At 35.7% G+C, this 18,748-nt stretch overlaps 2 protein-coding genes across 2 annotated transcripts; one reads left to right on the top strand and one right to left on the bottom strand.

Moving 5' to 3' along the window:
• Window positions 1-122: 122 nt before the first annotated feature.
• Window positions 123-4,454, top strand: LOC144449699 (2-oxoglutarate and iron-dependent oxygenase domain-containing protein 2-like). Its single transcript, XM_078140275.1, has 7 exons — window positions 123-248; window positions 549-605; window positions 971-1,081; window positions 1,487-1,586; window positions 1,937-2,061; window positions 2,507-2,764; window positions 2,911-4,454. Exons 1-7 carry the CDS (start codon window positions 123-125, stop codon window positions 3,166-3,168), a joined length of 1,035 nt encoding a protein of 344 aa, XP_077996401.1. The 3' UTR covers window positions 3,169-4,454.
• A 574-nt stretch (window positions 4,455-5,028) lies between these two features.
• Window positions 5,029-17,467, bottom strand: LOC144449035 (coiled-coil domain-containing protein 157-like). Its single transcript, XM_078139441.1, has 14 exons — window positions 17,367-17,467; window positions 16,027-16,211; window positions 14,855-14,967; window positions 13,955-14,126; window positions 12,628-13,429; window positions 11,775-11,965; window positions 11,094-11,258; window positions 10,505-10,682; window positions 9,761-9,903; window positions 9,022-9,134; window positions 8,425-8,609; window positions 7,492-7,604; window positions 6,895-7,015; window positions 5,029-6,598 (listed from the first exon to the last, which is right to left on the bottom strand). The coding sequence occupies exons 2-14, from the start codon at window positions 16,159-16,161 to the stop codon at window positions 6,375-6,377; spliced, it is 2,655 nt and encodes an 884-aa protein (XP_077995567.1). The 5' UTR covers window positions 16,162-16,211; window positions 17,367-17,467; the 3' UTR covers window positions 5,029-6,374.
• Window positions 17,468-18,748: the final 1,281 nt, after the last annotated feature.

The following is an 18,748-nucleotide window of genomic DNA, read 5'->3' as shown; positions in this document are numbered from 1 at the left end:
CTAACCCGGAAGGACTATCCTGACCTTAACCGGAAGTGGTAATGTTGACACCACGAGAAGCGCAGCAGACTATCAAATACGTACACGTGACGCGTGAATCAACTCAAACTTGTGGATTAATTATGAACAAAGCCAAAGATTTTTTCGTTTGTTCGTGTTTTTACACACATAATATATTTCTCCAACAATACAATATACACGTTACGTATTTTGAGGACGATGACAGATTTCTAAGAGAGTGGAAAAAGGTGAGATGAGAATGTCGTCTGTATTTGATTACGTCATTGAAAACATATTCATATTTTTCTCCAGTGAAACTTTTTTCCCGTCTCATTCTCCATATTTTGTAGGTTTGGTAGATGTTTATGTATTTGACGTGCATGTTTTGTTTGGTTGTTTTGGTTGAGTTTTGTTTGTTTGTTTGTCCACAATTTCCCAAATTTAAGTGCTATTTTGAAGGTTAATAGGAACAGATAGAAAGTAAGAGAATGTGTTGTTTTTTATCAACAACATTAACAAGATGGTTCACTATCTCACACATTTTGCAGACTTTGTCCAGTAAGGGTTGTAAGACAAATGACAAGATTAGAGAAACAATTGAACAGGTATGTGAATTTTAAGCTACAAATGAGATTGAATGTACCATCACTTGAGAGAAATATCGATCAGAGCTGCACCCCTGCTATTAGTTATTTAATAGTATTATATATAATTACATCAAATGTTAGTTGATAATTAAAGTAATTGAAAGAGTATACTTTTACACTTGACATGAATGCTATAAATAGAGAAAGTGCTTTACTTGAGTTTTAATGGTTGTGATAATTATAGTTTGTATCTATATGAACATGCCAGTTGATATGCCATTGTTATTCACATTTCAATCTACATGTACTTCACAGAGCTAGCTATTCTGCCTATAGAAATGATGTAAATACTTTTTTCTTAAATGTTTTATATCACACAACAGATCAAAGCAGAATTGGCAAGGAGGAAGACATTGGGTCAACAGTTTCTTGACAGAAGAGAGAAAATATTTGAAAATTATACACCACTACATCCTCACATTTACAACCTACAGGTACTAGAACTTTATGCTTTATCTCTGTGAGGTATCTGTTATGAGGGCGCTGTTCATATAGCAACCTGTGACAGTAGCCCCATCTAGCTGTAGGTCCTCCTACCTTGGGCAATCCTGAGTCCTACCTTAGGTAAGGTAGGTTTATATCTATACACATAGGATGGTTATGATGTAGATGTTGCACGATTCCTCCTGAACTGCTTCTCAAAATATACTGTCGTACAAAGAATTGCCCATATGTTGGGATAATAAAGATCTATTGTATTATATATATATTGTATTATATTGTATTGGCTCTCTATGCTAGCAAAGTGAATTTTGCTGATGACAGAAATGTGATTTGTGGTATTATATTACATAAGCACATAAGTTATAACAACAGAGAAAATTTGATTTATTCAACAGGATTCTTATTTTACCAAGGAGTTCCTTGACATTGTACAGTATGCAAAGAGTAACACAGCCACAGCTGAGGGACTCATACAGAAACTTACAACTGAACATGGTATGTAAACACAGTGCTCTATGATATAATTCATTCTCCATTTCCTTCTATCCCATTTTTTGTCTCTGAAATGTTGACTATTAAAGTGTTGGTCTGGTTTATAATATCTCCTGTCTCGTAATCAGATACTGGCCATGGTTATTGACAGAGAAAGACGACTTTAAACATAACTTGGATATTGAGAAAAATTAAATGCATAACATATGCATTAGATTTGTTTACAGATTATCAGTATTTATGTCACTTGAGGGCGCCATTCTTTGAAAATGTACAGAGTTTGAAAATGTCCACCGTGCGAACAACGTGCGAGTGTATGTGATTATAGTATATGGTCTACTTTCTCATTTCAGCTGAACAAGTATATTCATTCCCAGTGTTCACTGAACAATTCTGTCAAGAGTTTATGGAGGAGATTAGTCACTTTGAAAATACTGACCTACCAAAGGGAAGACCAAACACAATGAATAATTATGGGGTAAAATGAATTTAAATTACTATATATGTATCTGTCGATCTTTGCCAAACAGAATGACTTCATTTTTATGATTTTCAATTTTTAAGAGGCTGGAAACCAAGGGACAACAGAGTCTTCAACCATGCACTCAGTGCATTTGAAACAAATATTTTAGGTGCATAAAAGTTATAGATAGTACAGTCTTTTAACAGGTAGTGAGCTCACCAACGTTTGCAGTTAAAAACTCTTGTCGGTGGAAGGGAGATAACTGTATACAGCATCTACGTTTTCCACTTGTGGAAATGTTATGTTTTGAAGTAGAGAGTTGACATTGGGTTTTATTAATGTCAGCAATACCATGATACCTCTTTGTAAGTACACCTCATTTTATTCGAGTTTTCCAAAGTAAAGTTTGTAAGTATAGTATATTTCATACATTCTTACTCAACACTTTTGTCGATTTCAGATTTTGTTGAATGAACTTGGTTTTGATGAGGACTTCATTACACCATTGCGAGTAGACTACCTAAGACCAATCACCAGACTTTTATTTCCTGACTGGGGAGGAGACTGCTTAGACTCACACAAAGCATTCATTGTCAAGTACAAACTAGGTGAAGATTTAGCATTGAACTATCACTATGACAACGCAGAAGTCACCATCAATGTTTCCCTTGGTAGAGAGTTCAGTGAGGGCGCCCTCTATTTTGGAGATATGAGATGGGTGAGTCAACAAAAAATAATTTTGTCACTAACTTGACAAGTTAATGAAAATCCATCTTTAACTTCTCATAGCCATTGACATCAACTTTTATTTATATATACTTGTCACTCCCTGAAATACTATCGTGTTTCTTTATTCCTATCCAGGTCCCATTGCAAGACACTGAGTGTTCTGAATATGCACACAAACCGACATATGGACTACTTCACCGAGGCCAACACATGCATGGTGCTATGCGGATAACAGAGGGAGAGAGATACAACCTTATTATATGGATGAGATCGTCATACATTCGTAATGAGCTGTGTCCTATGTGTGGAAAGAAACCAACACTTGTAAAGACTGTTGGTTTTGGTGATGGATTCACAGCCCCAGAAACTATTAACCTATGCTCTACTGTGTAATCAAACACTCTTGTCTTGCCCAAGCATAAGATACATCTCTCAATGGTCTCTGCAGTGTGGGTAGATGTACAGTGCCGCTGAACTCTGAACAGGTACTTTATAAATTGATTGATTGATTGACTGTATATATCAAATTTTGTAGAAATCTTTAACTAAAGTATCCATGCATGTGGGTATTACATATCACATGCATATATTATTATACACGACATTTACATAAAGGCCAGGGATTCAATCCAGGGTTTGTGTATTCATATTATCAGTGGAACCACAAGGATTACACAGGATCATTCTTTTGTTCTGGACCAACTTTTGTATAGCTTTACCGGACACCTGTGTTTCGCACCTACATACAAATGGGAGTTTATTTCTGACAAATACTGGTATGCCAGAACATGGTGGATGGTACTTCCGTGGTCAGAACCATAATATTCAAGAAATGAACAATAATCAACTAAAAGCTGTCCTAAAGGTTGTGCTCGCTAGTACAGATTTTTTATGAATGTAAATATATGCTGAACATCATAACCTTTCAGAGCTGTGCTCTATATAACTGTATGGTACATGGTGTAGACGATGCAATACTTGTATGGTACATTTGCAGTTCCAGGCCTTGTGAGGGCACTGTTACAAAGAAAAGGCAAAGCATAAGTTTCAGCAGTTAGACTACACACTCTATATGCGTAAATCCTGTTGTGAATTTTCAGTATTTCAGTATAGTACATTGGAGTGTCTCTAACTGCTACAACTGCGCAAATGCAGTGACCTTTAAAAATTATTTATTTCCACCACTAAAAGAGAGAATACTGGTACATAACTACCCACTCAGGATAATTTTATGTTAAACACACCTAAAACATATTGGTTTGGTTTTTTTATGTGGGTATGTGTACAAGTGCAATAACTGACTTGTTAGTGCTAAAATAGATTGCTTCCATGATTACTTTTTTGGTAATTAAGTCTTCCTTACTTTGAAAACATAGATTGTATTATGCTTATTAGCTTAAGGGTCACAGGGTGGCTGATGTCAAATGCATGTGCCACACATTTACATGTAACTCCCATTATTTTTCTTACTTCTGCCAAGGAAAATATGAGTGACCTAACAGGGCTTTGTCACTGCGATTCGCTAGATGAGTAGTGACGAGACCCATAGGTCACAAGTATTTTCCAACTGAATGAAGAAAAATGTTGCAGAATAACGTAATCACCAGTAATATCAAAGAAAAATCGAGGAAAGTAATGACAATTTTGAACATTTTCACTCATATTTTGAACACAGTATAACCAGTGATGTAGACATGTGTCGTCATGACATAGACACATATTTTCGTGACATAGAACAACCAGAGTAAATATTCCATATTTTTGGTTCAACTGGGCTTATGCATGGTATAATTCCTTGTGTTAACAAAGCATATTATGACAAAAAAATAAAACTGTGACCGTACACAATATGTTGTTCTGTATGTATTCTTTGTTAGGGTGACCCTATTCCATTTTATGTCTCACAACATATTAACACCCAAAAACGAATATTTTTAGTTTATTTCAAGGTTCTGAACATCAGTGCTTAAAAATAATGTTGGCTTAGATATAAGTTTGTGGTGTCACCATTTTACCATGACAGATTTTCCAGATCTGGCCGTACATAGATAGCATTATATTTTCAAGAGAAATATGTCTGGTATATGATCATCATATCAGTCAAAGCATCAGTCTATTTGTTTCAGTCAGCTAAAAATTTATTTGCAACAAATGACACCTTTATTCAATTAAATAATCTAAAAGTGTAATAAGTTCATTAAAAATATTTTTTAATAATCAGTAACACTTTCTATAATTTCATCCATAAAAGTTAAAAAGTGATAGTGCTTTTTGACATTAAAAAAAATCTGAACTCAACAAAGGTCTAAGAGTACTGTTGCATCTAATATTCATTTCACAATACAACTAGAGATGTCAAGTAAATACATGTACTAGAATATATAAAGTGTCATGACATGGACGGCTTATAAATTACATTTTTTCAAAATTTAAAATGCATATCATGTAAGATACTAACGATACTAAATCCAAAATTTTACATAATGCAGCGTTTTCAGTTCTGAAGCATCTGTGTATGGATGTGATGTACAAGATTTGTAATTGGAGTTGACAGTGTTAAATACTATCTTTATGCTACAAATGCTATTATGAATTTCATAAAAACTATCAATCTGTGTCATTTATATCTCTCGAAGCCATGCACCTGAAATCAGCTGATTTCGTTTTCAAGACTGTCAGTCAGTATCATGTCCTGAAAGTGTAGTCAGAAGGGAAGAAACAACAACTTGTGGATGACCTCATGAATAATTAGCAAATCATCAGCGAGACTATTTCACTTTGATAATATATAGTTCTCGATAGCCATACAGCAACTTCATTCACTTCTAAAGAAAGATTTTCTAGCTGTAAGCAGAGGCTTATATTAGGAATGTTACAGTAACTCTGCAAAAGCTATGACTGGAGTATTTTTTACATTAAATGACCAATGTTCATTTACTTATATTACAGAAAGACATTGTATCTGTTAATTAGTGGCTGATTTTATATTTGCATACTAAAATGAGAAGCTGAAATCTTGCACGACAATTTTGGATATAGACTCATCATGTTTACGCCATACAATATGTACAGCTATACACTAGTTTACCTATAGCCTCAGGTGATTCAACATCAATATCATATACATCAAGAGTAAGTCAATGTACAGCAAAACTAGCCCTTGATACTATCGGTATAGCCACAGTCTCTCTATCTGATAGAGAGATGGAGTTACAACTATTGCAGCTTTAACACGTAGGCTAAAGTAGAGTGTATATGAGTAGTACATTCCATCAAAAATTGCATCATCAAAATTTAGGTCTTGCATATTCTGTATATAAAATTCATCAAGTGCTTTAACTTTATAAGAGACTGCTCAGTTTAACTATAAAGCATATATGCAAAAGAAATTACTTCTCTCATAAAAAGTGAAAACGAAAAGTTTTATAAAGATACCATATTTTACAAATTTTGAAATTATCTTGATTTTGCAATTACATGTACTTATTATGGTTTGAAGAGTACAGTAGTCCATAGACACTGACGTAACTAGGGTCTATGAGCAATCAGACTCCTCTATCTTGATAACACCTTGTTCAAACTATCTGGTCCTTTCTACGTTATCCATAGCAGTATGATTGATGGATATCCAAGTCTTTTTGTGTTGTGTACATTTTATCACATGCTGTACATACAAACGTAGAGACAGGAGAGTAGTGTTCTTCTGTTTCTGGTTTATCTGGTTTCCTTCCTGCTAAGCCTGCCAACCAGCTACCCGGTCTTGACCTTGGTTTATTTGGTGGGTGGGAATCTCTGTCACCCATAGCACTGCCTTCCCTTGAAGCTGTGGACAAAAGGACGATAATGAATGTCAAGCTAAGTGCACACTATAGTCATTTTTTTCAAACGCATGACATTTTAAAACCACTACAGCTGGGGTGCATTTCCACAGTAAGTAATCTATACAAGTGTTGCAAAAAGGGGAAAAACACACGACGTGGCCTCATTAAGTCGCAATGCTATTCTCGAACCTTTGGCAGACAGAGAGAGAATAGATTACACGATTGTACAGAATGGAGAAGAGGAAATACTTCAAATGTACCAAATAGTCACATCTAAGCGTGGCATTGATATACTAACCTGGTATATCAATCCTCAATGACATTGAGGATTTTGATCCATCATCTGGTTTCCTATCTCTAAGATTAGCTTTGCCACTCCTAGGTCTTGTTTTCACTGTCTCACCCTCACTATTACCTCCCTGTGCAGAAAAAAAACACAAAAATTAAAACAAAAGACAAACATAAAAAACATGATCTATAATATACATGTACTTAATCCTGAATTAACTTTCAACTAATTAATAGCTTCCATACAAATGATATGGACACTATAAGCATTTTTAGACTGTACGATACATCATATCACACCGCCCTCACTGACCTCCTCTCTTCCATAAGGGATTGACCGATGTATTAGGGCACCCTGTCATGGTGTACCTTACAGACAAGGGAAAGATGCAATACAGAAAGTGAGAATATAATCAGAAACACACTCTCTCTTTGCTTCATTAGCCCCAATGGGCACCGCCCTGAGGAGGCTATTACATTGGATTCCATCCATTCATCCGTCTGTCAGTCCATGTGCATTCACCCTCATATCTCTGACATGCACCAACTCTCTCTCTCTCATTGCTTCATACCCTTTCATCTGAGGAAGTAAATGACCAAAACTTACCTTGCCTGGGATAGACCCAGCTTTTTTCAATTTCAGATAGGCACTCAGACTGGTATTCCCCTGTGCTGCTAACTTGGCTACATTAACACTGGTAGATGGAATGGATCTCTCTCCTGCAGACAAGAAATGAAAGAGTAACGATCACACAATTGTATACAATGAGAGGGCACTTTGGAGGTGTAATTTCCACTCAAAGTCCCTCTTTGAAATGAAGATGCAACTGCCAACATCAGACTGTGGACAAACAGAACCTGTTACAACAGGGAAAGTAAGCAAATGAATTGGATTAATAACGTTTGGCATAGCAGGTTGGAACAGTATTGTATTACAGAGGCTTGTATTACCTTTTGTAACATTTTACTGTTTGTATTTTGATGATGTGTGATATTTACGCTATTTTGTGGTGTGTTTTTGTTCTTCTCTGGACTATGTGTCTGTAATAAAGTTTTAATAATTGTAATAATGATAAGAACATTTTTTTTGGACTTTATGTGTGCATGAAATGCTAGAGGAACTTCTAATTTGTTTGTGAATGTGAAGTATTATGTAAAGAGACCATACAGCTGTTGTTATGATGATGAAATATAATATGTCTCTGTATTTCTAACATGATGTGCCAAGTGTTATCAATCCAATTCATTTGTTTACTTTCCCTTTTTGTAACAGGTTCCTTTCATCCACAGTTGACAACTGTTGACAGGTGGACTCCTAGTGTAAATAAAATAGAAACAAAGAAAGAATGTAAAATTCCATTTCTCATCTATGTACAAAGTTGTAACATCTAACATCACAAAGTACATGTATATTTCTGTGATGTGGCTTGTCTTTGTATTAAAAGTTTGATTTTCATCAGTAGAACAACTATGGAATAACCATGAAGGGGATGATGACCATATGAAGAAACACTGATTGACAAACACATAATAGTTTTACCTGTTCTTGATTTAGCTGAGCCAGCATCTCTTTGCACAGGCGGTCTGGGAGGAAGTCTGTCTTCATTGCCAGTAGGACTATTTTGTGGGACATGTGAGAATGCACTGTATGATTTCTCGTGTTTTGGGGAAAGTTCAGGATCTGATATGGGTGCTTGGCTTGGGTAGCTGTTGACAGGTGGACTCCTAGTGTAAATAAAACAGAAACAAAGAATGAATGTTAAATTCCATTTATCATCTTTGTGCAAAGTTTAATTGAAATTGATCTTGGCATGACAGGGAGATCTCTTTACATAACCCCTTACAGGAGGTGCTTGTTTGGAGCTAACTGCTGTAAACCAAAGAAGTATCATTCCTTCAGAATACAAACTTGTTTGGAAAAACTTCTGTGAGTGAAAGTTCATGTTGCCAGCTGTAACTTTGAAAAAGCTATCTCAAAGGATTTTGTTCTCACATTTTTCTAGTCTAAGAATAGAATGAGATCACAAAATGTAGTTTTCACTCTTATATTTTTCCCCTCAGACAGATTCAACATTATGGGGCCACTCCAGGAAATGGAGACATTTTCATATACTATGGGTTCTGGAGAGTGACTTACTGGTAAGTATACAGATTCCTATGTTGTTCTGAGATTTGTGAGTGTCCATCTTGTCTGTATTCTCCATGTGGTGGTGAGTTGTCTGTCTTCCATAGTGGCACTGGACCGGAACTCTGGAATTCGATGAATGCAAATATGGTTCAGAAACACAGAATAACCAAATAGATCAGATGACATATTTCTAGATAACCAAAAGTAGACAATATGTGTATCAAAGCATTCAGATATGTCCACATAAACAAATAATAGATACAGTGTGGTCAGATAATCAAACAACAGATATCAATTTCACCCAAGGACACATGACGACATCCAACTGCAGAACACCCTTGACAATGCTGATAAGACATCAATGAAAATATGCGAGAATGAATAGCCCATTGTAGTACACCCCTGACAATACTGACAAGCCATGAATGAGATTATTCGAGAATGAATAGCCCATTGTACTATACCCTGATGATGCTGTCAAGACATCGGTGAAAAATTGGGATTTGCTTCCAAGAATTGTTTTGACAATTTCACTACTCAAAAATATGTGATTCACTTCCAAAATATTTTATGACTCTATGAGTTCATAACTATGAACCCGGAGTCCATGAACATTCATTCTTGCAACAAATAATATCCTGTTGGCAGGTAACAAAATGGCAAAATAAACAGTAAAATTATAACATGTGCCAAGGTAACCTATCATATAAAAATACCATGTATGTAATCCATACAAGTTCAAGTTTACCTGGAATGTCTGTGCTTTGGGTTTGTTTCCTTGTAGTTTTGACACAGTTTGTCTAAGTGAGTCGTTGTGTTCTTGTAAGACCTGCATTCTAATGTTATTGGCTTGGATCTGTCTTTGCATGTCTACTGCTATGTCACCAGTACCTGGTGGAATACAAATAATTGGATTACATGAAATACATACATATATGCTTACAGTTTGTTTGATTCATACATAACCTGATAACCACAATACTTTAACATGTATATTAGGGCTGTTTGTCTTTCTTTGGTACATTTCCCATGGGCCTATATCTACACTAAGAAAAATACTTACTGTATTTAGTTGGTAATTTTCTATGATAAAATCCAAGAAAACTTTGTCCAGATATTATGGTACGAGTGTCCAAATACAGTATGTGTGTCCAGATATAATATGTAATTCTCCAAATTTGTCATGGGAGTTACAATATGAGTTCAAATGTGATATAGGTAACAAAATATGGCATGCATATTCAAATTTCATAGTTGTGTCCAAATATGGTACATAACATATTCAGCATAATGATCTGCATAATGACATTCGTGATAGGGCTATGGCTTCGATCCACTGGTGTATCAAGTGAATTTCAGAAATTACATCCCAAATTTCTCCAAATATTACTTCCTTTGTCACACAACTCATACACCTGTAAAGGTTGAAGTCCTGTACTGTGCAACCTCTACACAAAACCCATATCAATCATCCATAATCAACCATACTTACTTTCTGGTGTAGCCTCCGGAGGTAATGACCCTACATTGAGATCTGGATATTGTATCATTAATATTTCCCTTTCTTTACCAGTTTTTAAGTCTTCTTCTAACACAGTTATCATTCCCTGTAAGTCTTTGATGGAACCCTCTAATGACTTCTTCTCATTTGTTATTTTCTTCATCAAGTCCTGATAACAAAAATATATTTTGTTGTCAGTTTTATGAACTATGGCCATTACAATGACTTAATTTTGGTGGACACTGCTCTTCCGTGTGACTGTACATACATCCAATTTCTGCATGTACACTAAGTGTGGTGTACAAGAGGACAAATAGTATGATTTCAGGAAATTTTCTTTGGAAATAGTGGGTTCCGGAATTGCTCATTTGGATGTCATATTTTGAGTCTTGCATGAGTTTTTATTTCAATTTTTGTCAGACTAAACCACAATTTAATGAAATGTATATAAATAAAGACACACAGGTCTTTATGAGTACTGAAAACATTGATTTCAATATTTGTGGCACCTCAGCAGCTCTAGACACTACCAAATGTTGATTGAAACTTTGACTTTGAGTGATACGTGTAGAAAACGTACCTTTTCCTTCTCCATTTCTTTCCTTAGTTTCTTGACTTCTTTTTGTGCACTTTCAAACTGTTCATTTTCATCTTCCAATTCTACAACTCTGTCCTTCAGTTCTTCACATTCTTGGTCCAGTTCATCAACTCTTTGCAGTAAGGCTTCATGTTTGCTCTGCATTGCCTGGCAACAAAAAAAATATCATGTGAAGCTAACAAATATGCTATTTTATAGTTTGTCATTTCAACTTATAATTTACAAATTTATAATATTTTTGCCAGTCATCATTTTTTACATGCAGATGCAAGCATTCATGCACACATGTATTGATACACATGTGATTTCCATGCACACACAATCTAGCAGAGCAGATGTGCTCAACACCTGAGTACTAGTACCTTATGTGTAATTGACAACAATACAGCGGGTGAAAATTAAGTTTGCTGAAAATGAGAGGACAGATAGATCACAATGTAACAGTACAGCTTTGTACTGTGTATTCCTGTGGCAGTGTTTTGTTAAGGGCAGTAAGCAGGTAAAATCTACCGGGGTTTCCTAGTAATTTTACCAGGATTACCAAACAAAATTATGGTAAATTGTATGGGAAAAATTATGCAGCTTTTACCCCTTTCCCCCTTACTGTTACCGGAGTTCCCCAACCTTAGCAAAAACACTGTGTGGGATAGGGTCAATAAATACCTGGTCATGTTTAGCAAGACTTCTACTCTTGGCCTGTTCTTTATTCAGTATTTTACTTGAAGCATCCATTCTCTGTTGTGTGGCTTCTAGTTCTGTTTGCATTTCCTGAACACATTCTTCTAGTTTGTCAACTTTCAGTGCCACTTCAGTTTTCTCTTCCAACTCCTTGACAAGTGATTTCTGTGTGTTTTCTAATATGAAGCAAAGACATAGAAATGTAAAAACACATCTGAAATATACCACTTTCTATCACTTTCTATCTCTTACAGACAAACTATATATATGCCATGCATAATTATTATCTTGGAATACTACAACACTCAGACCACTAAAAAGACCTATAGTGGTCTGAGTACAAAAGCATTCATTTAGTGACTGGGTTAAAGTATTGATCATTTCACTAGCACAGCTACATGTACTTAACCTTCAAAGACACATAAAATACACTTCTTGAAATTTAAACCAAATTAATACCAAACATCATCAAATCTTAGTAAGCTAAAACTTTTTGATAAAGAGACCTACTTTTGTGCACATCCTGTACAGAAATGCGCAAAGATTTATATAGATCTTTTACATGGCACTTCTAGATGCAGTTGAATGGTGATATAGATTGGTGAAATCAGAACACATTTTGTTTGTGGGTTTTTTTCTTTTTTGTGATGGAGGTACAATTTACTAGCAATTGAATTATTAAACAAGAATGAAAGATAGCACTAGCAGATTGGTCAAAATACACAAGATGCCAAATTGTGTCATATATGTATATCTCTAGTGACATGTACACTTTGTTGTTGTAATGTGATGAAAGATGCGATTTCTGAATGATTATCTGTTTACCACAGCAACTTACCTAAATCATCTAGTGCCTCTTTCTGTTTCACAAGTTCCTTTTTCAGATTTGAGACTTGGTCCTCAGCTTTCTTTTTCCCACTTTTCAAATCATTATTAGTCCTTTCAACAATTGTAATAGAGTCCTGGTGAGTTTTTTCAACTTCTTTCAGCTTTGCTTCATGTTGTCGTATTAAACTACTCTGTTTCTCCTTTTCTTTCTTTAAGTCTTTATCAAAGCGATTCACTTTCTCGTCCAGTTTGACACACTTTTCTTGCGACGCAGCAAGATCAGATTTTAGAGGTTCGATCGTATTCATCAAATTTTCCAAGTGTTTGTTAATCCGTGATAAATCTTTACTCTGTTCTCCAACCCACCTTGATACGTCATTGGACGACATTACAGATTGGTGTTCTTGAGCTTTGTGTTTTGCGACTGAACTTGGCAGACCTTGTGTCTTACATACATCAACGATCATGTTACTGACTTCTTTCAATCCCAACTGTACGGTTGCACATGCCCCACAAGGCACAAATGCAGTTTCTAGTGTCTGACAAGGAACGGTTCTAGTATCCTTAGCAATGCTATCTCTACGCACTTCTACTGGTCTCTGATAAAACGGATCTTCCATTCTATTTGGTGGGATGATTCCTCCTAATCCAGGTGATGTCTGTGATTGGAAAGCCTGTCCCATACCTTCTTGTCCCATGATGTGGAATATTCCTGATGCTCTAACATCTTGTGGTCTGAGTTTCAGGTTTTCTTCATGAAGAGCGCCGACTGCATTTTCTAATTTGGCAATTGTTCTATTCTTGGTTTTGTTCTAAGAACAAAAGAAATTAGGAATCGTTAGAATTTATTTGTCTATCAGTCAATGTATACAAGTATATTTTTCACACATTCAGATAACACTTGAAGTTTATTTACTACACCTGTAGCCAATAATTGCTACTGTTCCATATGCAAGGCGGTAAATTTGTAAAAGATATTGGTTTGCATCAATTGTTTTGGTCAATGTTACACAGTCTCAAAATAAGCAATAGTCCAAGGCACTTAGACTACTAAACATAGTATCTAGACAACCCAAATTTATAAGGTGGTAGCTAGCCTGTGAGACCAATGGAAATCAATTTGAAGTTGTAGCTGCAACTGTTCACTTGGTTAAATCTGACTATAGTGTGTAGAGGTTAAATTCACTGTTCAGAATGTAAATGGCAACTTTATTAACATGCTATTGTCAATACTACGCATTCACAACACAGGGGGTGGGGGTGGGTGGGGGGGGTGCTGTTGCAAACATATTTCAGATCTCTCCAAGTTGGGGTCAAATTTTATGTAAATGACTTACCTCTGATTGGACATGTTGATAATTAGTATAAACCTGCACCATCTTATTCCAGAATTTCCTGATAGCTAGACCAATAGACATCTGTGGTCCAATACCATCACTACCACCAGACGGACTTGATCCCAACATTTGATCCAGAAATCGTGTGAAACTTTGTATAAGTAACATTAGTCTGTACGTACATGATAGAAATATAAAACTGTATGAGACACAATACTCTGCATGGTTTGATTTGCACTTTTTGCCTTCTTTGTTGATTTTACAAGATCATGTTTCATAGGATATTGTTCACGCAACTGTACTGAATACTAAAGTTTGCATATTCCTGAAGGTTGACATTTTTTGGTCAATTCACCACAGATGACTGTCTGCATACATCATTAACTTGTGCTATTCCTGAGGAAAATCCCCTGTGGGGGATTGAGTCATTCGTAAGGTAGGTCATGGTGTGGCGTCCTCACACATCAGTAAACCCCTCAACCGGTGAGGGTGGAACAACATGACAGGCTAGGAGTGAAATGTCAGCTTGAATCAGAATTTGCTTTATCATCACACCAACTTTTACAATTGGTAAAGAAGCATACATGAAACCTAAATAATAACTAATGATCTTACTGTACATATTTCATTGGTACAGTAATTAAAGCAAAATAAGTCTACAGTTTTAGATGTCTCTATTTGCTGTTCATCTTGAAGAATTATTTGGGGGTTGAAAAAGAATGAGTGATACAGCTCTGTAATAATACATTTTTTGTAGATTGATCATAAAACAAATCATATGTTCGTATTTTTTATTAGCTCAGAGACTTGTCTTGGTATTATCTCAAGAAGCTCTCCCTCTTTTTGAAATACTAACATCAGGGCTATATTTTCATGGTTATGATTCAAATAGTTACTAACCTATCAATTGTGAGTTCAAACATCATGATGTGAGATACTTGGTTGTCTTCTTCATCTGCATCATCATATATATACTCCTCTAGTAGTTCCCCAATGTTAACATCACAGGATACCTGTTACAAACCAATAAATTAATTTCACTCAAATTCATATATAGTATTTATAATTATAGCCACAGGTGAATCACATTTCAATTTTACGTCACATTAGCTATTCAAAGTATTGTAACATATTTTTAAAATATTACAAAATCTTTCATGTCAAAATACAAAATCTACATAGCATGTTACAATGGTGATAAATCAATATACTGGATGTTAGAGTGTAAGAATCCATTGTGTAAAACATGACATTGGCAATCAAGGCTTTGCTTTACTAAAATAGACAAACTAAAATATTGTTGTGACATGTAAAGCTATCGAATGGATGTTGGTTTAAGTATACTCTCAGTAGAGTGGGGTTTCTGACAACTTCCATGATCTTGCGGTATACATTTTGAAGACCTGTAGTGTTTACACTGGGCGATTATATCAACACAACCAAGGCAACCCTATCACCAACTTGTGTAATCTACCATGTCAAATAACAATACATTTAGTTTGTTGTCTGTCCTAGTAAGCCAAAACCTTACTTATCACTGTTGTATAATTTTTTGAATATACAAGAATAGAAAACAAGACTCAAATCTTATGTTTACATTGGTTTGTTATCAATGTAGAATGGATTTAGCATAGTGGTACTGTAATTAGCCATTTCAAAGTCACCTCAGATTTATGGGCTTACAGGGTATCAAGCCTTGGCATGGAAACTACTAGACTCTCTCACAGTCTTTGGAGTATTGCATCGCTAAAAGGGCTGCTTTATATGTACCAATATGTACTGCATAAATTTACTGTGGGCCCTCATGGACTACATAGGGCTAATCATTTGTTGGCATGTTACTGCGATGCCTGAGTCACAATATCACGGAGTTGTAACATGTCAACGACTGATTAGCCCTATGTAGTCAATGAGGGCCCACAGTACAAGGATATTCTAGTACAATTATTTGGTAGATATTGGTACATACAAAACAGCTAATAGTGATGCTCCTGTAGACTAATGAGAAAGTCTAGGAAACTACACATTATTAGAGCTAAAAATGGGAGGGGAGAAATTACATGAAAACATACCTTATCTGGATACTTCCATGATGGAAACCTGACAGGTCCAACCCTTGAGAAGACATCATGGATGGCACTCTGTAGGTCTCCTACATCAGAACTAAGACTCTCTATACACAACTTACTACCCAGTAAATGAGCCATTTTGATAATAAAACCTGTGTTGGTATCTACAGTGAATAGACTCTACAAACCTGGGGGGATACAAAAAAAAATATTCAAATTTATTCCTTGACATGTCATAGTTTTACCACCGGCAAAGTTTTATGCTTTAACAGCTTTAATGGTGATTGTTTGCGTGTGTGTATGTGTGTCTGTGTGCATGCATGTGTGTGTGTCTGTGTGTGTGTGTGTGTGTGTGTGTGTGTGTGTGTGTGTGTGCATGCATGTGCATGCCATGAGTGTGTGTGACTGACTAAGTCAAAAAGTGTAGATTGCCTTGGTATTTAGTGGGGATGTTACTTCAGTTAAACTTCAAATAAAACTGACTGCAATGTTTTAATGGCAAAATATTTAGAAAGTACTGGTCAGGTTGGAATGAAATTTGGTCGGGATAATACTTTCACTAATATTAATAATAACTAAATAGACTTTAGAAAGTCTGGTACATTTAAAACATATTATAATATGAAAAAATATACCTATGACATCACTTGGTAATGCTTCTTTATTCATTATAACAATGAAATGTGATTTATGCAAATATCGTAATATTTTCAGATCGTAATGTCCGGGAATGTCAGTTGTAAGTGTTTACAATTTATGCGTATCACTGCAATAATTGTTGCGTTAACTTCTAGTTTTGATTTTGAGGTGATTTTTGTTTTGTGTTTGATCAAAACAATTGTTAATTTGATGTTAAACTCCGGAACGAAAAAAAAGGTTAAATACAGAAGAACATCAAAATAAAAAAAAATAACGCAGCTACGTCTCACTGTGTTAAAGTATAGACAGTGTCCACTGTCTATGGTTAAAGTACCATGTACCCCGACCATGACTGAGAGGGTGGTTTGTCTAAACATGGATGTATTAGTCTAACAAGTTGTCAACAGTGCAACACTACATGTACATGTTGCCATGGCATTAGCAACGGTCATTGTCCCAAATAAAGCTTAATGCCCTACACGAATCGGGGTCGTAGACAACTAAAACGTCCAACTGTGACGACGGGAGACTGTCCACAACTGCTTCCGCTAGCAGTCTGCCATAAGCGTCGTGAACGTAAACAAACACTGGCAACACTGCCAACAGAAAGTGACATCTGAGAGAGTACAGGAATCCTTAGTTTACCTTAAATTCAAGACTATTTAACATCGAAATTGAAATTCAACTATTGAGAAGTTACTCACGAATTTCTTTCTGTTATTTCCTCATCGGCAACGATCTCCAATAGTTAGAAACATAATTTAGTTGAAAATCAACAGCAGAGAGCAGATACTACTAACGGAGGCCGCCATGTTGAAACTGCGGTATTTGTATATTTGTTCGTGTCATTACTCTAACCAATGCCATAGCGCCACACACGGCCATCCTTAAAAATAGCCATACAGTCATGAGTGTAAGGGGCCGGGGGTCTATGCATTCGCTCATGCAATTTCGTGTACGTGGTTTGGTCGTCTGTATGCCAGTTAGTGATGTTTAGAAAAACGAAATTCCCAGTTTACAGAAGATTTCGTAATTGATAAAATCATTTCTACTTTCTCAACTACTCATTTTTCTTCAAATAATATGAAGTTTCGAAATAAATTAATGTTAATTCATAATAAGACCTGTGGCACATATTTACAGTCATTTTTTTACACTCATTAGAGTCTTGTGCTTGAATTTTGTAAGATGTACTGCTGTTTATTTTACCAGTGTTACAAGGTGAAAAACATGTTATTCACAGAAGTAAATAGACAGATCGCCACAGTTACCATGATTACATACCCCCCCCCAACAAAAATAGATAGATAGATAGATAGATAGATAGATAGATAGATAGATAGATAGATAGATAGATAGATAGATAGATAGATAGATAGATAGATCGATGGATGGATGGATGGATGGATGGATGGATGGATGGATGGATAGATAGATAGATAGATTAAATGAATGAGTAAAATAATTAAAACTCGCCTGTCTTTGCCTTGCCTTGCGTCGGCGTGCATTGAACGTTGAGGGCGTCGTTCTAATCCATTACATCCGATCCGACACGTCGTCTCATAATTTACTATATATTTCCTAGCCTGCGGAAATAAACCTGTCGATATGATTTATGTGGAGCTTATAATTGATATGGTTAATCATACAATGGTAAAGACCCCTATCGATCACAACGAGAAGTGGCACCAGTTCACAGTATCACATATTTACCGACGGCCTAGGAAGCAGTCGCGACTTTTTTTTACTGCAGCGAAATTTGAGAGTTGATTAAAGGTCATAGATATCTTTAGGCTATAGATATTTCAATATTTCTTTTAATTTAGTTGTGTATTTGTCAAATATTAGTTTGCTTGTTTGATACTTCTTTTTAATTGATGACAACGTTAACGCTTCAATTCCCAAAAACCCATCTATTCCCACAACAAGGGCGGAACTATAATAATTCTTGTTACCGTTCATGAGGCAATCTGATCGAAATCGGATCAAGAAAGAGGATATCTATATATTCATATTTTGTGTATCTTGGACGGCAAGCGTGAAATAGGCCCGCGGGAAATAGATGGAACGAATCTATCCCCCTCCC

The sequence above is a fragment of the Glandiceps talaboti genome, chromosome 18 (genome assembly GCF_964340395.1).
Source record: "Glandiceps talaboti chromosome 18, keGlaTala1.1, whole genome shotgun sequence".
Classification (NCBI taxonomy): domain Eukaryota; kingdom Metazoa; phylum Hemichordata; class Enteropneusta; family Spengelidae; genus Glandiceps; species Glandiceps talaboti.
The sequence above is the reverse complement of the archived record's forward strand: the minus strand, read 5'-3'. Positions and strand labels throughout refer to the sequence as shown.